The sequence below is a fragment of the Anomaloglossus baeobatrachus genome, chromosome 1 (assembly GCF_048569485.1).
Source record: "Anomaloglossus baeobatrachus isolate aAnoBae1 chromosome 1, aAnoBae1.hap1, whole genome shotgun sequence".
Taxonomy (NCBI): Eukaryota; Metazoa; Chordata; class Amphibia; order Anura; family Aromobatidae; genus Anomaloglossus; species Anomaloglossus baeobatrachus.
Genome location: NC_134353.1, coordinates 759,312,221 through 759,333,505, shown reverse-complemented (window position 1 = coordinate 759,333,505; position 21,285 = coordinate 759,312,221). Strand labels below are relative to the sequence as shown.

At 42.1% G+C, this 21,285-nt stretch overlaps 1 protein-coding gene across 1 annotated transcript in view; it reads right to left on the bottom strand.

The window, feature by feature from the left end:
• FBXW8 (F-box and WD repeat domain containing 8) overlaps positions 1 to 21,285 on the bottom strand; it is a 202,099-nt gene that overhangs the window by 35,793 nt on the left and 145,021 nt on the right. Inside the window, 2 exon segments of the mRNA XM_075324830.1 lie at positions 2,137 to 2,346; positions 5,158 to 5,354. Coding sequence (XP_075180945.1) covers positions 2,137 to 2,346; positions 5,158 to 5,354 — 407 coding nt within the window.

Genomic DNA, 21,285 nt, shown 5'->3' with positions numbered 1-21,285 from the left:
AGAGTTATGATCAAAGGGAAAAGATGGAAAATTATTCATTACTAATTATTTGAAACAATTTTATCCAACCGCAAGGTGAGCGCGAATGTGGGAAACGTCCAATCGCAAAGCTCGCTTCCACTTCAGTGTGCGGAGAGTAATCACTCTAAGAGGCGCAACCTGATTGATTTGCAGGGTGATGTCAGCTGGGAAAGCCGTGCCAAGCACCAGTCCCATGTACCTAGCCATCTGGATTACTTCATTTCTGTGGCTATGATTCGTTTACACACTAATAATTGTCTTAACCCATTGAGTGTTGTTCATTACTGCAGCTATTGTAACAAGATAGTCATCTTGGCAACAGGTTTTATCCCTTCGCATTATAAAATGAGAACAAAGCCTATAGAACAGAGATACTCAGTACTGAAGAATACCCATATACCATGGCATAAATGAAGCAACAGGCCTGTTTATGTGTCTTCTACGATTGCAATAGGCTATGGGACGATTTTATATAGTTTATGGGTTACATGTTTTAAAGAGAGCTTATTAAAGTAAAGATTTATTTCTTCTATCTGGCTTTTTCTTGGAGACCACCTGTATGTGTGCTTACGATACAGCTCCTAAGTAGGGATGATGGAATACCTCAAATATTCGGCTTCGCGAATATTTGCCGAATAGGTCACCGCTATTCGACTATTCGCGAATATTCGATACGCAATGTAAGTCTATGGGAAACCCGAATAACAACTATTTGGAACTATTCGGGCTTCCCATAGACTTACATTGCGCATCGAATATTCGCATAGTGGCGACCTATTCTTCAGATATTTGCAAAGCCAAATATTTGAGGTATTCGATCATCCCTACTCCTTAGTCAATTAAGACTGGTCTCGTAAGCTGTGTTTCTACAGAATGGAGCCCATCCTGACATATGATTGGGATGAGTTGCCATTTAAATTATGTGATGGGGTCATTTTATTACGTTCTCAGAGAATCCCTTTAAGAGAAGAGGAGATGACTGTAAGACGATGACCAAGGTTCAAAACTGGTTGAAGTCACATCAACAAACCTGGATGCACAAATGATACTCCACCTATAAGGGCCTGGAGAAACTTATAAGAATTGTCAAAAGAGCAAAAATTAAAAATTCAACAGAGTAAAGGGTACTTTACACGCTGCAATCTCGCTAGCGAGATCGCAAGCAATCGGACACGCCCCCGTCGGTTGTGCGACACGGGCAAATCGTTGCCCGTGGCGCACAACCTCGCTACACCCGTCACACGGACTTACCTGTCCTGCGACATCGCTCTGGCCGGCAAACCGCCTCCTTTCTAAGGGGGCGGTTCGTGCGGCGTCACATGACAGGCGTCCAATAGAAGCGGAGGGGCAGAGATGAGCAGGACGTAATATCCCTCCCACCTCCTTCCTTCCGCATTGCCGGTGGAGGCAGGTAAGGAGATGTTCGTTGCTCCTGCGGTGTCACACACATCGATGTGTGGTGCCGCAAGAACGAGGAACAACATCGCTAATAAGCGAAGAACGATTTTTGGTTTCAGGACGACCTCTCCGCGGCAAACAATTTGGACCGCTTTTGCGATCGTTTAAGGTCGCTCGTACTTGTCACACACTACGATATCGTTAATGACGCCGGATGTGCGGCACAAACACCGTGACCCCTGACGATAATTCACTAACGATATCGCAGCGTGTAAAGCCCCCTTTATAGGGCATTTACACTAAAAGATAATCGTGAACAAGTGTTGCTATGGAAATAGGTTGTCGATAACTAAGCAACGATTACCTTGTGTAAACCAGACTCAAACTGCAGAGAACCATGGCAGCCTATGTGCACTGAGCAATCTACTAAATGAGGGCTCTAAGTGTCACTACTGCTGGGGTGAGGCAGGAGCTGGATGTCACTTCTTGGGGGCTCTGAATGTGGCTAGCGCCTGTTTCCCAGAGCTCTCCAGGCAAGAAATGTTGGAGACTACTGGTATAGACAAATAAAACAGAAATTCACATTACTGAGATCTACATCAGCATTTGGCAAAACAATGCCTTCTGTTCTGGAGTTACTAGGTGGCTTTGCAGCTGATGCTGCATCACATAGATGAAAACTCTACAGTTCATTTCAATTTATACCCACTCCGTTACCTTATTGCCATTATTGGTGAACCAGCCAAAACTTTTCACTCCAAATGCTGCCTGATGAGTTGAAATATCCAAGCAGGTAACAGGTTGACCATAGGTGGAGTGCAGAACGTTTTCGGGCCCATCTGGCTTCAGGAGGTAAACCATTTCCTCAGCAGCTGCAACAGCGACAGGAGATCCTGTGGAGTCGTGGGTTAAATGGAGGAAATTTACCTATAACAAAGCAAATAAAACCACTGTAATGTAACATCATATGGATTTTTTTTCTATGGATCTTCAACCTTGGAAAACATGCAGCAATATCCCAACATAATAGGCATGTCGTGGCTTTAAAAAACCAAAGCGTGCCTAAACTTCTGAGCTGAATTTTCCCTCCAAGTGGGAATGGGGTCTAGAAAAACCTATCCCTGGCTTTATACAGTAAGGTGTTGCAGATTTTCCAGAAGCCCTGTGTGTGAGGTGCACATTGATAATCAGTGCAGAATAGGGGGCCTGCCTCACTGCCTATTATCCTATAGCTGCTGATTTTTGGTCTGTTTCTTGCCAGTGCTGCACTTTCAGACGCGTTAGACATGACTTGTATAGCAGATGCAATATTCTTGCCAATTCAATCAATGTCCGGCTACCTGCAATCTATCATTCCTATACAGTTTACAGCAGCGATACTTTAATTGAGAGCAGAGAATTTATCTTTACGGGGGCACAGTGCCCCCTAACTCACTTGGCTTTTATCATTAGTCCTGAAATACAGAATTTAATACACTCCTCTCACGGATACTATTAATTTACTGTCTGTGTGTAAACCCAAACATCTTAACCTCGTCTGTCACCCTGATTTTCTGACCCTCATTCCTATTGTCGGAATTGTAATTTTGTGGCAAGTGCTGGGGATATATAAGTAAAGATTGGTATTATTAATAATAATAAATCATCAAAGATATGGTTATTAGGATAAGAATTGCTGTGTAGAAATGCCCTTGTTCAAAACGCTATTTTTATTAGGATGAATAAGTGAATGTGATATAAATAGCCATGTGGGCGGAGCTGACTTGCTTAGTGTCAGTCTTCTTGCTGTCAGCACATCCACACCCCATATCCTCAAAAAAACACTTCACAAACGCTTGGAAAACTCTGTAAAATGTACTGCTGTTCATCAGAAACATTGTTTTTTTATTTTCCTAAAAAGATTAAAAAGAAAAATTCCTGATGGCTAAATAACAATGAATGTCACTGTTTTGAAGATTCAAAGTAGGTGATGTCCAATCAAAAGGCAGCAAAAAAACAAAAAAAAAAAACACTTCGTAAAAATAATCTTCCATAAGTTTTCAGAATGATTTCAGGAAAAGAATAACGGTTGTCCTCCCCCACCCAAAAAAAGATCACAGGGACTCAATAGGAAAGTGGGGCCATTCCTACCTCCAAAGTAGGTGGACTGTACATTATGATGCGCTACTGGACAGCAGCGGGACCATATACTGTTCTTGCACAGGGCCCTCTTCTGTAGGTGTCTGGGTTTCCCGGTTCTAGATCGCTCCCACTGTTTTGTTGTCATTGTAGTTAATTTTCAAAACTTGTTATTATAGAACTTCTCAAAAGCTAAGTGCGAGGTGGAAGTGGCCTCAGAAAAAAAGTCATTTTCTAGAATTTTCTTGTCCTGAAACGTACTTTGTAGCCTTTTGATTGGACAGTGCCTCGTTAGGAGTGGATTCCATCAAAATTCACTCCAAAGAAGTAACATGCACTTTTGCATGTTATTGAAAACCTGAAATAAAAGAGGAAAAAAAAACGCTCAAAAATTCCTCATATGAACAAGTGGATGTTCTAGAAGAGTTTTACAAGTAATTTTTTGTTTAGGCAGAAACTGAGCAGAATCTTTCCAAATCTTCCTCCAAATCTGAAAACTCATCAAAAACTTTCCACAATTTCTGGTCTGAAAACTCAGCAAAAAGACTGTGTGCACATAGACTGAAGCAGATTTTGAGGAGGATTCTGCAATGGACCTGTTAAAAAAAAATCTAAAGAAAACTCAGGGTGAAAATAAACTAAATGAGTATTTATTTCCTTACCATAATCGATATCAGTCAAAGCAAAGGGGTTGGATTACCAGCCTGCCCAAAAACAGTCCTGGGGAGAATTACATATACTGTAGTGGGGTCCGAGTCAAATCAATTTTTAAGGCTATGTGCGCACGCTGCGTTTTTTTCTGACCAAAAAAAAACGCACAAAAACGCGCCCACAGGAAAAACATTAAAAAAAACATGCGTTTTTGCACGTTTTGATGGGGTTTTTTTGCTGCGTTTTTGTCCAATGCATTCAATGGGTGAAAAACGCAAAAAGAATTGACATACTGCATCTTTGTGGTCACCACAAAGACGCAGCCAAAAAACACTACAATGTGCGGACAGCCAAAATAAAATCTCAGACTTGGCTGGAAATTCATGCAGTTTTGAGACAAACACTGCACCCAAAAAACGTGCAAAAACTCTAACTTTGCCCACAAAGCAATATTAGCAACATCCAGTCCAATAGATGTGACCACTACGGCCAATCATTGGCCTCAGCAGTGGTGCCAAGGTGGAGGCCATAAGACCACTGGGTGGTGGTGGATATAGCATTCATGTATTGTAGACATCATTAACTGGAGCCATCACATGACAGGTCCCATTCATTATTATGGGGTTAATCAAGTTTCCGCCATTTTGGCCAGTAGCATTGGTAGATACTACAGAGGTTGCAACACAATATAATGTTGCTAAAATGATATATCTTTTATATTAATTGGTGGGTGGTCCTTTAGTTACTCCATTTTTTAGTTCGTTCTAGGTGTTACAGTAGTAAATATAGCTTAAATAGATTTTACTCTTATACATAACATGAAGTGAAACCTCTCTGACCACAGAATACATCTTTCCATAAATAGAACTTTCTGTAGGGTCTATCCCTATTATATACTTTTCCAATATGTAGAGACCAATTTTATTTATTATTTTACCCTAGTTCTGTGATTTTCCAATATAAACATACCAGTTTCTGGGTCTCGAAGCTGCAGCTAGTTCTCCAATAGCCTTTATCATCAGGACTCTCCACTCTGATTTGGAAGCTGGATGCTGTTGCTATAGCAGCAGTTTCTGGGCTCAGAGCGAGCGCTTGGATCTTTTGGTTGTGCTGATAATGATGGATAGGTTCCCGTCCAACCAGAAGACTCCAAACATCAATGGTACCTGCAGAGAAAAGCACAAGTCTTCTTATATTCCCCAGATTTCTGATATATTCCACTGCCTTTATAAAATATAGAAATCATTTTACATGTGACAATGTCATCTGCTGTATGTGAGAAAAGCGTCTTTAGATTGTGGTATGAAAGTATAAATGGGGGCTTACAGTTTAATAAGGGGAATCACTATAGGACTAACAACAGGTGTTTTCTGCTACCTGGGATAATGTGTTTCCCCAAAAATAAGTCAGGGTTTTATATTATTTTTTGCTCTGAAAGCTGGGCTAGGGGCTTATTTTCAGGGGATGTCTTTTTTTCCCCATGAACAACAATCCACATATATTCTTGAACACAAAAAAAAATCAACATTTATTCAAATATAGTCATATCACATTCTGAAACATCAAAATAACTCTCCAAACCCTGTGTATCCATCTATATAAATATATATATATATATATATATATATATATATATATATATATATATATATATATATATATATATGTCAGTACAGACCAAAAGTTGGACACACCTTCTCATCTCTAGAACAACTGTTAAGAGGAGACTTTGTGTAGCAGGCCTTCATGATAAAATAGCTGCTAGGAAACCACTGCTAAGGACGGCCAACAAGCAGAAGAGACTTGTTTGGGCTAAAGAACACAAGGAATGGACATTAGACCAGTGGAAATCTGTGCTTTGGTCTGATGAGTCCAAATTTGAGATCTTTGGATCCAACCACCGTCTCTTTGTAGAAAAGAAAAAACGGATGGACTCTACATGGGTGGTTCCCACCGTGAAGCATGGAGGAGGAGGTGTGATGGTGTGGGGGTGCTTTGCTGGTGACAATGTTGGGGATTTATTCAAAATTAAAGGCATATAGAACCAGCATGCCTACCACAGCATCTTGCAGCAGCATGCTATTCCATCCGGTTTGCGTTTAGTTGGACCATCATTTATTTTTCAACAGGACAATGACCCCAAACACACCTCTAGGCTGTGTAAGGGCTATTTGACTAAGAAGGAGAGTGATGGGGTGCTACGCCAGATGAACTGGTCTCCACAGTCACCAGACCTGAACCCAATCGAGATGGTTTGGGGTGAGCTGGACCACAGAGTGAGGGCAAAGGTGCCAACAAGTGCTAAGCATCTCTGGGAACTCCTTCAAGACTGTTGGAAAACCATTTCCGGTGACTACCTCTTGAAGCTCATCAAGAGAATGCCAAGAAGTGTGCAAAGTGGTAATGAAAGCAAAGGTAGCTAATTTGAAGAACCTAGAATATAAGACATATTTTCAGTTGTTTCACACTTTATGTATTTCATTCCACATGTTTTAATTCATAAATTTTGATGCCTTCAATGTGAATCTACAATTTTCAGAGTCCTAAAAATAAAGGAAACTCTTTGAATGAGAAGGTGTGTCCAAACTTTGTATATACTGTGAGACTGTGACCGGGGTTATCTATGATGGCCGGTATGTATCGCCCCGGTTGTGCTCACTCCATGATAGAAAGTAACTCCACTCCAGGGTTAATGCTGTTTCCCTACAGGCTTAAGGAAGGGTTAAAAGGAAACAGTAACGAGGGCAGGTGTGCCGGGTGTGAGGGAGTGAACAGAACTTCCTGAGCTTTCTGCTGGAGAGGCACATGTATTTTGTTATGGACTTTGGTTTGGACATTAAAACCGTGTGCTGTGAACCTTAATGCCTGGATCCCGTGTCTTCTGCTGCGCAGCCGACCGTGCTACCTCACAATACATATATACATACACACACACATCAGCCTGTCTCCCTCTTCAGCTTTAGATTCCTACAATGAAGACCTTTCGGTGAAAACGCTGTAACATGAAATGACGTCACAAAGGTCCTGAAGCAGTCTTATCAGGATATAAACGCTGGGAGCCCTGTGAGAAGAGGGGTCCTTTAAAATTTCCCAGTTTGCTCTGCTTTCCCACTAACGCCAGTCGTGCGTACCAGACTGTCTCCTGTTAAATTCTTTTAGATTCCTGCAATTAAGAGACCTTTGATTACATCATGTCACATGACTGTGAATTCAAAAAGGTCCTCAAACAATCTTATCCTCGGAATACAACTGCTGGGGCCCCCAAGAGAGTGAGGGCCCTGAGAATTTGGTCAATCTGACTCCTCCTAATGCCGGCCCTGACTGTAACTAGGGCTTATTTTTGGAGTAGGGCTTACACTTCAAGCATACTCAAAAAATCCTGTAAAATCATGTTAGGGCTTATTTTTGGGTAGGTCTTGTTATTGGGGAAACACTGGACACATCTTATTATGAGGTAAGAAGAAAAATCATACCCCCCTTCTGAATCGGAAGCACTCCTGCATACTCAGTGCTACTTTCACTGTTAGAATCTTCCAACTGGCTCAGACCAAAGGTTAAAGCTGCAGTCAGTAAATCAGTGGCCGCTGATTGACTGCAGCACTCACGTGACACCCTTGTAAGATGTTCATCCCAGCTGACTGATGGGGAACAAAGCACTGTCTAAGGAGTAGCGGATCCAGGTCAATAGGAAAGTATAAATTTTTGTGATCAATTCTTAATACCCTCCAAACTTTGCTCATGCTTGCATCATGTCTTGTGTTATCTCAAGAGCCAGTATGCATATTAGAAGGGTTATCTAGGACTTAAGCGGGCTTTACACGCTACGATATATTGGGCGATATGTCGTCGGAGTCACGTCGTGACGCAGATCCGGCGCCGTTTGACATATCATAGCGTGTGACAGCTACGTGCGTCTGTTAACGAGCACAAATACTCACCTTATCGTTGCTCGTTGACACGTAGCTCATTTTCTAAAAATCGCATGCCCTTCTCTGCGCCGGTTGTTCATCGTTCCCGAGGCAGCACACATCGCTCCGTGTGACACCCCGGGCACGATGAACTGCAGCTTACCTGCGTCCCGCTGGCAATGCGGAAGGAAGTAGGTGGGCAGGATGTTTCCGTACCGCTCATCTCCGCCCCTCCACTACTATTGGTCAGCCGCTGTGTGACGTCGCGGTGACGCCGAACGTCCCTCCCCCTTCAGGAAGAAGATCTTCGCTGCCCACAGCGAAGTCGTTTGGAAGGTAAGTACGTGTGACAGGGGTTTACGACTTTGTGCGACACGGGCAACAAATTGCCCATATTGCACAAACGATGGGGGCGGGTGCGAGCGCAAATGCGACCGCACGAGAAATTGAAGCATGTAAAGCAGCCTTTACAATATTGAAAGCCTAACCAAAAAATAGGCCATCAGTTTTAATTAGTGGGAGTCTGAGACTTCCAACCCTCCCCACTCAGCTGGTTAAAGAGGTTGAGGCTGTGCAGCGAGTATTGTAACCCTTACATTGCTTACCACACATAGACCTATAATTTAGCAGCAGTTGTGCCAGGCATCACAGTTTACTACAGCTTAATCCTATTTAAGTGAGTGGGAATGAGATGTAATATGAGGCACAGCATCTACTTATAGCTCCTAGCTGTGCGAGGTATACAATGCGAGATATACATTTCTAACCACAGGAAATCCCAGAGTCAAAGCCCTGTAGGTTTAATGTTGACAGTCTATACGAAGATTAACCACCAATTATAAAGTACCAAAAAAAATGTCCTTTAAAAGGTGAAGCTATCTTCATAAAATGACCTATTAATAGTTCAAATCAGGTTTTCATGTTAAATGTACAAAAAACAAAAAAACATGCCGGTCTTTTTTCTCATATTACAATCTTTATTAAAAACAATTTAAAAAGTAGCAATCTTCAATGTTCACACTGGAAACTTGGCTATTGTAGACGTATACTTCTTTTTCTTTCAGGAAGAGTTTACAGGAGTTTTCTGATCAGCAGAGGCAGGATTACAGTGACAGAGAACCCCTCTATATAGAGCTGATAACACAAGATCCACCACTGACAATAAGTGATACCACAGATGACCCTGCTCCCCTTCTTTCTTCAGAATGATTTTTACACAGGCTTGTCTGATAATTCAATAAAAAAGATAGGTGGAGGTCTGTGTGTTTACCTCGGCTAGACAGTAAAAATACGGCGGAGCCTGCGGTTTTTTTTTATTTTTTTTTTTTATATGTACGTTTGATTTCTATGTGTATTCTATATGTCTGTGTCTGATATGTGTGTATTATATATGTCTGTGTGTGAGTGTGATCTGTGTGTGTTTACTCTGCTCAGCTTCCTCTTCCTGTCATAATGACATCACTTCCCTGCAAAACGCAGGGAATAACGCAGGAAAACGCAGTGAATCGCACAGAATTTGCTGCCTGCGTTATTCCCTGCGGGATTTCACGATTACATTACAGTCAATGGAGTGAAATCCCGCAGCTATCTGTGGAAAAGAAGTGACATGTAATTGATTTTGCTGCGGGAATAACGCAGCAAAACATGCAGCTGTCAAAATCCACCTAGTGCGCACAGCATTTTTTTTCCATAGGATTTGCTGGTGATTCACTGCAGAAATGTTATGAATATTTTCTGCAGCGAAACATGCAGAAAATCCGCAGGAAACTCCATCTAGTGCACACAAGGCCTAAAGCCTGGCTGGAGCCAGGGGGACCTGGTAAGGACACTATCCATCTTCAGAGAAAGGTAACCAGGATTGAAACCAGTGTTTGAATACTGACAAGGGTCAGGGATACCTGTGTGGGAAATCCAACAGTGTTTTGACTTTATGAAATGTGTTGGTCTTTGATGAGAAAGCCAAGGAACGGTATCTTCTGTGTTATGTGACCTGGTATGGTTTATGGAGCTGTAAATAAACCATATAGACTGTTAAACTCACAAATTGCCACGGCGTGCTTTAGTCCCAATACCTGACGCGTGGTCCCCCATACGTTCGGTGCACACGTCGTCACAACACGCACATATATACATATACAGCTCTGGCAAAAAATTAGGAGACCTCTGCAAAATTGTCAGTTTTTCAGATTTTTCTCTTTATAGGTATATTTTTGAGTAAAATGTAAATTGTACTTTTATTCTATAAACTACTGACATGTCTCCAAATTTCCAAGCAATAAAATTTTGTATTTATTTTCTGAAAATGAGAAATGGTCAAAATAACAAAACAATGCATTGCCTTCAGACCTCAAATAATGCAAAGAAAACAAGTTCATAATCATTTAGAAACCACAATACTAATAATGTTTTATCTCAGGAAGAGTTCAGAAATCAATGTGAAATAACCATGATTTTTAATAACAGTTTTCATGTGTCTTGGCATGCTTTCCACCAGTCTTTCACACTGCTTTTGGGTGACCTTATGACACTCCTGGTGAAAAAATTTAAGCAGTTCTTCTTTCTTTGATGGTGACTATCCATCTCCCTCTTGATTACATTCCAGAGGTTTTCAATGGGGTTCAGGTCTCGAGATTGGGTTGGCCATGTCATGGTTTTGATGTGGAGGTCCTTCATCCACACATTCATTGACCTAGCTGTGTGGCATGGCGCATTGTCCTACTAGAAAAAACAGTCCTCAGAGTTGGGGAACATTGCCTGATCAGAAGGAAGCAACTGTTTTACCAGAATAACCTAGTATGCAGCTTGATTCATATGTCTTTCGCAAAGTTTAATCTGCCCAATTTAAGCCTTGCTGAAACATCCCCAGATCATCACTGATCCTCCACCAGATTTCAAAGTGGGTGCCAGACACTGTGGCTTGTACGCCTCTCCAGGTCTCCGTCTAACCATTAAAAGACCAGGTGTTTGACAAAGCTGAAAATTAGACTCATCAGAGAAGATTACCTTACTCTAGAAATTGGGCAGATTAAACTTTGCGAAGGACGTATGAATCAAGACGCATATAAGGTTATCATGTAAAAACAGTTGCTTTCTTCTGCTCAGGCAATGTTCCCAACTCTAAGGACTGTTTTTTCCAGCAGGACAATGCGCCATGCCACACGGCTAGATCAATCAATGTGTGGATGACGGACCACCACATCAAAACCCTATCATGGCCCGCCCAATCTCCAGACCTGAACCACATTGAAAACCTCTGGAATGTAATCAAGAGGAAGATGGATGGTCACAAGCCATCAAACAAAGAACAGCTTAAATTTTTGCACCACGAGTGGCATAAGGTCGCCCAAAAGCAGTATGAGACTGGTGGAAAGTAGCCAAGATGCATGAAAACTGTCAGTAAAAATCATGTTTATTCCACAAAATATTGATTTCTGAACTCTTCCTGAGGTAAAACATTAATATTGTTGTTTCTAAATGATTATGAACTTGTTTTCTTTGCATTATTTGAGGTCTGAAAGCAATTCATTTTTTAGTTATTTTGACCATTTCTCATTTTCAGAAATGAAATACAAAATTTATTGCTTGGAAATTCGGAGACGTTGTCAATTGTTTATAGAGTAAAAAAATAATTTACATTTTACTGAAAAATATATCTATAAAGAGAAAAATCCGAAAAACTGAAAATTTGGAAGTGGTCTCTTAATTTTTACCAGAGCTATATATATAAAACATAAAAACCTGATTTAGGTCCTGTGCGCACTGTAAAACGGAATTTTCTTAAGAAAATTCCGCAGGGTCTGAAAGATTACCGCACCCACGGTAAAAAAACGCGGCAAACCGCACCCGAAAACCGTATGCGGTTTGCCGTGGTTTGATGCGATTTTACCGCGGTATTGTTCGCGGTATTGCCGCGTGCGGGTTGGTACATGTGTTTTATTGCACTCAATGCAATAAAGCACATTGAAGAAAAAAAAAAAATCATTTCCTTCTGAGATAGATAGTAGATAGATAGATAAATAGACAGATAGAAGAATAGACAGAGGGATAGATAGAGGGATAGATAGATAGGGGACAGATCGCTGCATTTCTCCCGAGCGGTAGTGAGTTCACATTACCGGCCGTGGGAAATGCCCTGTGGTTACCTCTGCTGTCTCGCTGCGAGGCTGCATTCAGCAGTGTGTCAGTGTCAGTCGCGGCTGGATGCAAGCATCGCAGGACGTGGATTACGCCGGAGCTGTGAGTTTCGGGGGGGTTAATAAAAGGGTGAACTAGGAGGCTTATTTGTGTTTTATTTAAAACTAGCTGTACTACCCCGGCTTCGCCCGGCTTAATAACTGCTGTTAACAAAATAGAATGTATTAACAAAAATTTATTCTGCACACAAAAACCACAAAACAAATAGATAGAAATGTAATTATTATAAGGCAAAAACGATCTGATTTTTATTTTTGAAGGATAATACCAGACTTGTGTGTGTTTAGGGCGATTATGGGCGATTATGTGGCGAGGTTGGTGTATGTGTGGTGAAATGTGTGCTGAGGGTGGTATATGTGTTCAAGCACGTGGTAGTGTGTGGCGCATTTTGCGTGTGTTCATATCCCAGAGTGTGGTGAGTATCCCATGTCGGGGCCCCACCTTAGCAACTGTACAGTATATACTCTTTGGCGCCATCACTCTCATTCTTTAAGTCCCACTAGTTCACATCTGGCAGCTGTCAATTTGCCCCCAACACTTTTCGTTTCACTTTTTCCCCATTATGTAGATAGGGGCAAAATTGATTGGTAAATTGGAAAGCGCGGGGTTAAAATTTCACCTCACAACATAGCACCCGGCGTTGCCCGGGATAGTAACTGTCTCTCTGTTTCTCTCCCATTCTCTGTCTCCCCCTCTGTATATATCTCTCTGTCTCTCTCTCTATCTCTTTGTCTGTCTGTCTCTTTCCCTGTCTGTCTCTTTCTCCGTCTGTCTCAATCTCTTTCCCTGTCTGTCTATCTATCTCTTTCCCTGTCAGTCTGTCTCTGTCTCTTTGTGTCTGTCTCTTACCCTGTCTGTGTCTGTTTCTTACCCTGTCTGTGTCTGCCTCTTTCCCTGGCTGCATTGTGACACGCCAACATTCCATATAAGGGCATGGCTGCGCATTCTTCTGAAGTTCTGGCTGCACTGTGGCTCCCAGCTCCATTCGCTTTAATGGAGGCAGGTTTTTTGGCGAATAACTGTAAAGAGCAGGGTTAAAATTTCTCCTTGAAACATAGCCATAGCTGTAGCTGCGATGGTGCGGATGCCAATCCCGGACATACACACATACACACACATATACACACACACACATTCAGCTTTATATATTAGATAAAGGATTTTTCGGTGTTTTTTTTTTTCACTTTAGTTATGGGATGATCATGTCAGCTGTCACATAGATGCTGCTATGATCAAGCCTGGACTTAGTGGCGGCGATCCGCTGCCATTAACTCCTTATTACCCTGTCTGCCACCGCATCACGGCAACAGGAAGAGCCGGTGACACTGCAGTACTGCCGCATAATGAATGCGACAGTCCCGGGGCAGCTGCGGGCTGATATTCTCGGCTGCGGGAGCGGGGGACATTAACCTTGTCCCTCGCCCTCCCGAGCCTGAGAATACCGGGCCGCCGCTGTGTGCTTACCTCGGCTGGACGGTAAAAATACGGCGGAGCCCACGTGTTTTTTTTTCTATATTTCCGTTTGATTTCTATGTGTATTCTATATGTCTGTGTCTGTGTGTGAGTGTGATATGTGTGTGTTCTATATGTCTGTGTCTGTGAGTGTGATGTGTTTACTCTCTGCTCCGCTTCCTCTTCCTGTCATAATGACATCACTTCCCTGCAAACTGCAGGACAGTGCTGAACATTACCGCAGGTAAACCGCGAAATACCGGAGGGAATAACGCAGGAAAACGCAATGAACCGCACAGAATTTGCTGCCTGCGTTATTCCCTGTGGGATTTCACGATTACATTGCAGTCAATGGAGTGAAATCCCGCAACGACGTGCGGAAAAGAAGTGACATGCAAATGTTTTTGCTGCGGGAATCCCACATGAAAACATGCAGCTGTCAAAATCCGCATAGTGCGCACAGCATTTTTTTTCCCATAGGTTTTTCTGGTGATTCACTGCAGAGATGTTATGAACATTTTCTGCAGCGAAACATGCAGCAAAACCGCAGGAAATCCGCGGCAAAAAACGGCAAGTGCGCACAGGGCCTTATAATCAACACAGTTTTCTGATGATAGCTTCCATTTAATGATCCTTCTGTTATAATGGGTCCATCATTTCTTCACTTCCACTACAGGAAAAAGTGATAAAGAAGACAAATCCATGGAAGCTGATGCAAATAGTAGTTTCCGAAATAATCATATGTTACTCCTCTATATACAACTTTCTCTATAACATCGGAGCGTATGATAGTCTTCCCTGCAGTCTACGTACTCGCAATCTTCAATAAAACATAATAATGGTGAATGAACTGAGTGTAATTTCTGATATCAGTCAATTAATGGCCTCTTTGGATGCATTATTAGAACTACAATGTATGGATAGAGCACTATTTTTTATTATTGTAATGCTTACATATCCATTTGCAAACAAAAAAAATCTGAGCATTGCTAATTTGAGTATCATTTTAAGTAACTTTTAAAAGGACATCACAGACAAATATGACATCTACAAAATATAGAAGAAATATTATCTTTTTACTGAACCTATAAAAGTAAGAGACAATGGGATAAAATGGAACATAAAACACAGTTGGTCTATGGTCCCCGTCAGCCAACTTCGCACAAATCAGACTCCATCAATTCTCCCCAACCAGACGTATGATGCAAATGTTCCTCTCCAGCCCTCTCCGCCCCGTCATAAGGACGACATAAATCATTCTTTCTCGAGCTGTACCTTTAATATGAGAACTTAAAAAGCATCATAACTGTAAAAATCTCATTACAAGCCAACTTAATTAATGGAGAGGTTTAAATAGGATCTCGATCTTTTCGGAAACCAGTTAGACAATTATTTACCTTTTAAGCAATTAATGCAATTACAATTTTGCGAAGAAGTTATCCCGGATCAGTTCTGCTGAAAGCGTCAAATCTCCTTGGGGACACTTTAGACTTGGGGCTCATCTTTAGACGGAGGACTAATTGCAGCTTTGGCTTTGTGCTCGCGATACGAGGCAGCTAATTGTTTAGGTAAATAGCAGATTAATTTAAATATGCATTGCTAATAATAAAAGCAAATGGCCTCCATTACGTTTGTCGCTCCCAGGCCGATTGCTATAAATCTTCCACCCAAGACCCATTAGGTTGGCGGGGGAGGCGTGGATGGTCCGCATTACTTCACAGCAGTAGCACTTCGAGACATCAAGCAGCACTTTTTGAAAGCAAGCATAAATCAGCTTAAACTCATTAGGTACCATTTGCGCTGCTTACTGTTTCATTATTGCTCTCCTTAGGGAGAAGCAGCTGGCATCTCTACCCAATCCATAAAGATTTTTTTTCTCTAGCGGTGAACTTTAAGCAGGGTGAGATATTGGTAATGGATAGTTATCAAGACTTTTTTTTTCTTCTAACCCAAAATGTCTGGAGCAAAGATCATTCTGTGCCCTATAAGAAATATGAGGCCGCTTTCACACTGCGTTCCTGTCCCCGTTCAGTAGCCCCATCGTGGCTTCCATTTGAGCCCCCAGCAAAACTGGTTTCGGATGTATGTGTCACTGACTATAATGGTGCAGACAGAGTCACCCTGTGCTCTGTCGTGCACCATTTTCGGGGGTATATGATTTCTGGAGGTGGACACCCAGACACAGTCCACTTCATCTGGGTGTTTGCTGCCAGTAGGCATATACTCCCGAAAATGGTGAGCACACGGTAAGTCCGTCTCCACCCTCATAGTCAATGGCCCTGTCGGCGCATACGTCCAAAACCTGTTTTGCGGGGGGGGGAATGAATGAAAGCCAGGATGGGGCCACTGAATGGGGACAGGAACGCAGTGTGAAAGCGGCCTAATATTTCTTATAGGAAACAGAATGATCTTTGCTCCACACATTTTGGGTTAGAAGAAAAAAAAAGGCTTCAGAACTATCCATTACCAATATCTCACCCTGCTTAAAGTTCACCGCTAGAGAAAAAAAATCTTTCTGGATTGGGTAGAGATGCCAGTTGCTTCTCCATACGGAGACCACTGAACGGGTGAGGAACGCAGTGTGAAAGCGGCCTTAGGATATGTGCACATGTTGCAGATTTGGTGCAGAAATTCTCTGCATCACATCTGCACCTACTGGCAGAGAAATGCACCGAAAAATGCATGCGTTTTTGTGGTGTTCATTTTTCTTAATGAAGTCAATGGGTGGAAAGGTTAAAAAACCACAGGAAAAAACAGCACCAACAATTGAAATACTGCATATTATTTTCTGCACCAAATCTCCAAGGAAAAAATAAGCAACACTTCAGAATTCTCATTGACTTTGCTAGCATTAAGATAGACGTGAAGATTTGTGTCAAAATCTGCACCAAATGTGCATCAAAAACACATTGTGCGCACACAGCCTAACATGGTGAACGAGTCATGAAATTATACAAATGTTAAACTATTTTATCAGAAATGGTGTACGGGCTACAGTGAACATATCAGACTCTCGGAAATCGGGTCATGGAGGCTTTGCAATTTATAAATCCGGAGGAACAGAAGGCGCCACAAATATTGCACTGCTTCGCTCAAGAGCTGTCGTACGCAGTGTTGGAAGCCTGTGGTGGTACTCTGGTAACATATCGGCGTACAGAAAAAAGTTTTGAAAGGGGCCATGTCCCCCCTCATATCCAATCTGCGGCACATGGAATGAGGTGTGATGTATGAAAGCTACAGGCTGCTTTAGTTCCCTCTGATGTGGCCAGCAGCCAAACAGAGCCAAGCCTGGCAGCAGATGGGGTCTTGGCATCACCCTACCAGTCCCTGCATTAGCAGCATCTGCTCATTACCTGGCACGACGGACGCTTCCATCCACCTCCCCCCCCTCCCGCTTCCAGCTCACCCTACGAGCCCCAATCAAAGCAGCTACAAACTACATTTAAATTTTATTATCTGGGGTGAATAAAAACATATTCCCTTAAAGAAACAACAAAGCATCAAAAGTGACTACAACAAGTGTCGGAACAGGTAGATGGTTTCTTAAGGAGAAATATGAATAGAATAATGATCTAGGATGGATACTTTTTATATTATTATCAATAAATAAGATAATAATAAGTATTAAAATGGTGCAAACTCTCGCCGGCCGTTACATCATTGCTATTACTTACCGAGAACTATCAATGCACCGCAGAAGAAATGTATATATCTATGGACTTAATTAGGATTTTTAGTAATTACCTACAGAAAATAAAGAGTCACAACGATGGCACATATTTATTCTTCAATTGGATCAAAGATGATATTAAAGTGGCCCAGTTGGAAATAATGACAGGGTTAACATTTTACCATTTATTACAAGACAATGTTGGCGGCTGAACGTACCTGGCACCGCAGAGCCTCGGAGCGCTAAGCCTCAGAAGAATTGAAAACGAGTTTAATGGGTGCTGTGCTTGTGTGCTTTTCTAATGCACATGGAAAAAAAAAATATAGACATGGCAGCCAACGCGGCCACTCAGAGTAAAAAGAGTGTTCTTGTGTGCAGAGCGCAAAGCAAGACACAGCTGCTTTATTGTCCTCTCTAAAAGACCTTCATCCCTCTAGAAAATTAACCTCTTCCTATTAAATACATGAATCAGATTAAGTTGATACTTGTAAAGGACGGGCAGAACATGAAAAAGGTTCCCGAAACCATTTTACTGACTGACAGAGCGCTGTCCTTGCAGGTGCACAGTGCGGAAACACTATCCGGCCTATAGTTACATAGGCTGAAAAAAGGCCTAGGTCCATCTGGTTCAACCTTCCTCCACCAATTCTACATTGCGTCATTAAATTATTTATGTGTAATGAGGAAATCATCCAAGGTGTTATAGTATCTGCCATTACGACCTCTTGTGTTAGGGCATTCCACAATCTGACTGCTTTAACTGTAAAAGAACCCTTTTTTTTATAACTGACGGAATCGCCTTTCTTCCACTCGCCCCTTGGTCCTTTGTTTAGCCTTTCCAGTCATTTGTATTGACCACACATGTATTTATATATAAAGATCTCTGAGACGTCTTTTTTCTAAGCTAAACAAGCCCAACTTTTCCAACCTCTCCTCATATGGGAGGCCTTCCATTCCTTGTAATAATCTAGTTGCCCACCTATTAGCTGACTCTCCCTTCTGAATGGCGCTGTTAATCAGATGTTTCTAGATCTCTACTTCTAAGAGATGAGATACACAGAGGATCACATTTATCAAAAACTGTCATTTGTGCCAAATCTTTAGTGCCCGCGCTCCAACTCCGCCATTCAAACCTCGCCTTAATGATACGTTTGAGGTGCGTTGCGCCAGTGCAGCTTTTTAAACATGATAGTAGCGATACATCTACAATAATGAAATGCTGTAATTGGCACAAATATTTGGGCGCGAATGCAACAATTAATGAAATCTGAAGAACTCTGGATTTATCTGTGCTTCTGCTCATAGTAACATGAGATCCCTAAATATCACCAGGGACCATAGAAGAACCCCCACCACCACCACACATTGTGTCACAAAGGTTTCTATTGTCCAGCTCAACACTGCTAAAATAGAACTATTCTGAGACCTAGAAAATTAGTCTTAAAAGCAAAAAAAATGTTTTGAGGATGCTTACTTTATTACTTGGGAGTGAAATATTTCTACATCTTGGTTGCCTTTATTAAAGTGTTCTCATGTTCTTTCATGAGTGTGGCACTCATAAGACTCCTGAGCACTTACTTACCGGGGAGTGTGCGCTCCTGAAAACTGACATTTCAGGCGCACTCACATGTAAAAACCAAATCCTTTGTGCCTCTGCAGCAGAAGAGAAGAACGGGGACATTGAAGCTGGAGAGAACCAACAATCCGACCAGCTTCAGAGCAGCGCTTACAAGCAACATAGCAAAGAGCTGGTAAGCCTGCACGCCTTGCCTAGGAAAGCAGCCACATCATACAGATTGCACATGTGGCCTATAACTTATGCAACATTGAATTCACTATAAAAAGAAAAGTCCCTCTGTTCTTGAGAATGGATTGGAATTTTTAATAAGGGGTCAATGGCAAATTTGCTGTTATCCATGTACGTTGCAATTTTACTTCATGGTGAATAGGAGAAACCACATAAAGGCGCTATTCACACTAGTGTCATGGTGTCTGTTCATACCAGTACGATAATAGTTATGCCCGTTCTGTTTACACAAAATCGTGGTTTTCTTGTAGCTACTGAGATCCTGTAAACATACCCGTCAGCCTTATACAGATTTCTGACCTAATGATCACTTTTCAGATACGGTAGGCTTTTACTTTTCATATAAATGCAATACCATCAAAGTGAAAGGGTCTTCTAATTCTGTTATCACAGTTATTCATTCACTTCATAGGAGCATGTTGGCATGATGCTTAAATGATACGTACCCTGCCAGGTATGTAATAGAGAACGGTCTGAGGTGGTTTCTCAATATTTGCCTTACGCCCAATTCACACTTCCATTCTAGCTGTACATCTATATTTTGAACGGATAGCACACGGACACATTACAGATCTTGGTCCCACATTTGTTCCTCTTGTGAACATGACCGGAGTAAAGAATCTTAATAAATAAATAAATAATTATTTACCTTATCAATCATCTGCCTAGTTGTGCCTGATGTTCCTCCAATGATGACGTTTGGTCCATCACTCACCTCTAGTACCAATGTAGGGCATTTGACTGATGAGATGTCTGATGGATGAGACAGAACGCCGGGACCACAAGGGTCACAGCTCATGTAATATAGCGGTGGTATATAGGGAGGCTGGCTGTATACTGATCATACACTGAAATGTCTGTTTTAAATGCTAGACTAAGTGCAACAAATCCATATACTGTAAGTAACTTAAGTGTCCTGAGGCTCACGTATACAGTGACACGCAAAAGGGTAACAATGTTTTGCGCTTTTGACTTTCAGGCTCCATATCTCACCATCCACTACAGCTTTGAATGTGAGAATACCTTCATTTTATAGACAATCATCTTGGCTATCTCATACATATATTTGACTTGCAACTATTTAGAATATGATTAGTTATGCAGATTCTTGTCATGTCCCTGCTTTGTTACTGTTTTGCTCTAAAAATCTAAACTTAAATTTTTATTATTTTAGTATTTTGGAAATCTATCTTTCGCTTTCAACACTGTCTGAATCCTTCTGCTCTTGATAAGATTCAAACATGTCTCGACGGAAATCTGATTCTGGGTCTCTTCCACACATTCCCAAAGTTGGTGCATACTAGTCAACTCACTTGGATATATATATATCTTTTTCTTCAACTCTATCCACAAGTGTTCAATTGAGTTGAGGTCTGGGGACGATAGGGGCCAATCCACCACCTCTACTTCATTGTCACTGAACCAATTCTTCTCCAATCACAACTTATGCTTTGGGTCGTTGTCCTGCTGTGTCATCCTTTTCATACCCATAGTACTTGAATGTACGGAGTATCTCATCTTGTAGGATATTCATATGTTGCTCAGCATTGACACCACCGTTGCTCCTGGTCAAGAAGGAGCTGCTGCGTTCTCCTGCGTTCTCCTACGGAAGAGACTCACGGCCCTGCAGGTCAGGACTTGCCGTGTCCAGGACACAGCGGGTCCTGATCGTGGGCATGTATCCTAACAGCTGCCTTTGTAAAGGCTGCTTTACACGGTACGACCGATTGTGCAATTTCACAATCGATCGTACCCGCCCCCGTCCTTTTTGCGTCACGGGCAAATCGCTGCCCGTGGCGCACAAAGTCGGTAACCCCCCGTCACACGTACTTACCTCCCGTCCGACCTTGCTGTGGGCGGCGAACGTCCACTTCCTGGAGTGGGAGGTACGTTCGGCGTCACAGTGACGTCACACAGCCGCCGGCCAATAGAAGCGGAGGGGCGGAGATGAGCGGGATGTAAAACATCCCGCCCACCTCCTTCCTTCCACATAGCCGGCAAGAGCCGCGGGTCGCAGGTAAGCGATGTTCATCGTTACCGGGGTGTCACACGGAGCGGCATGTGCT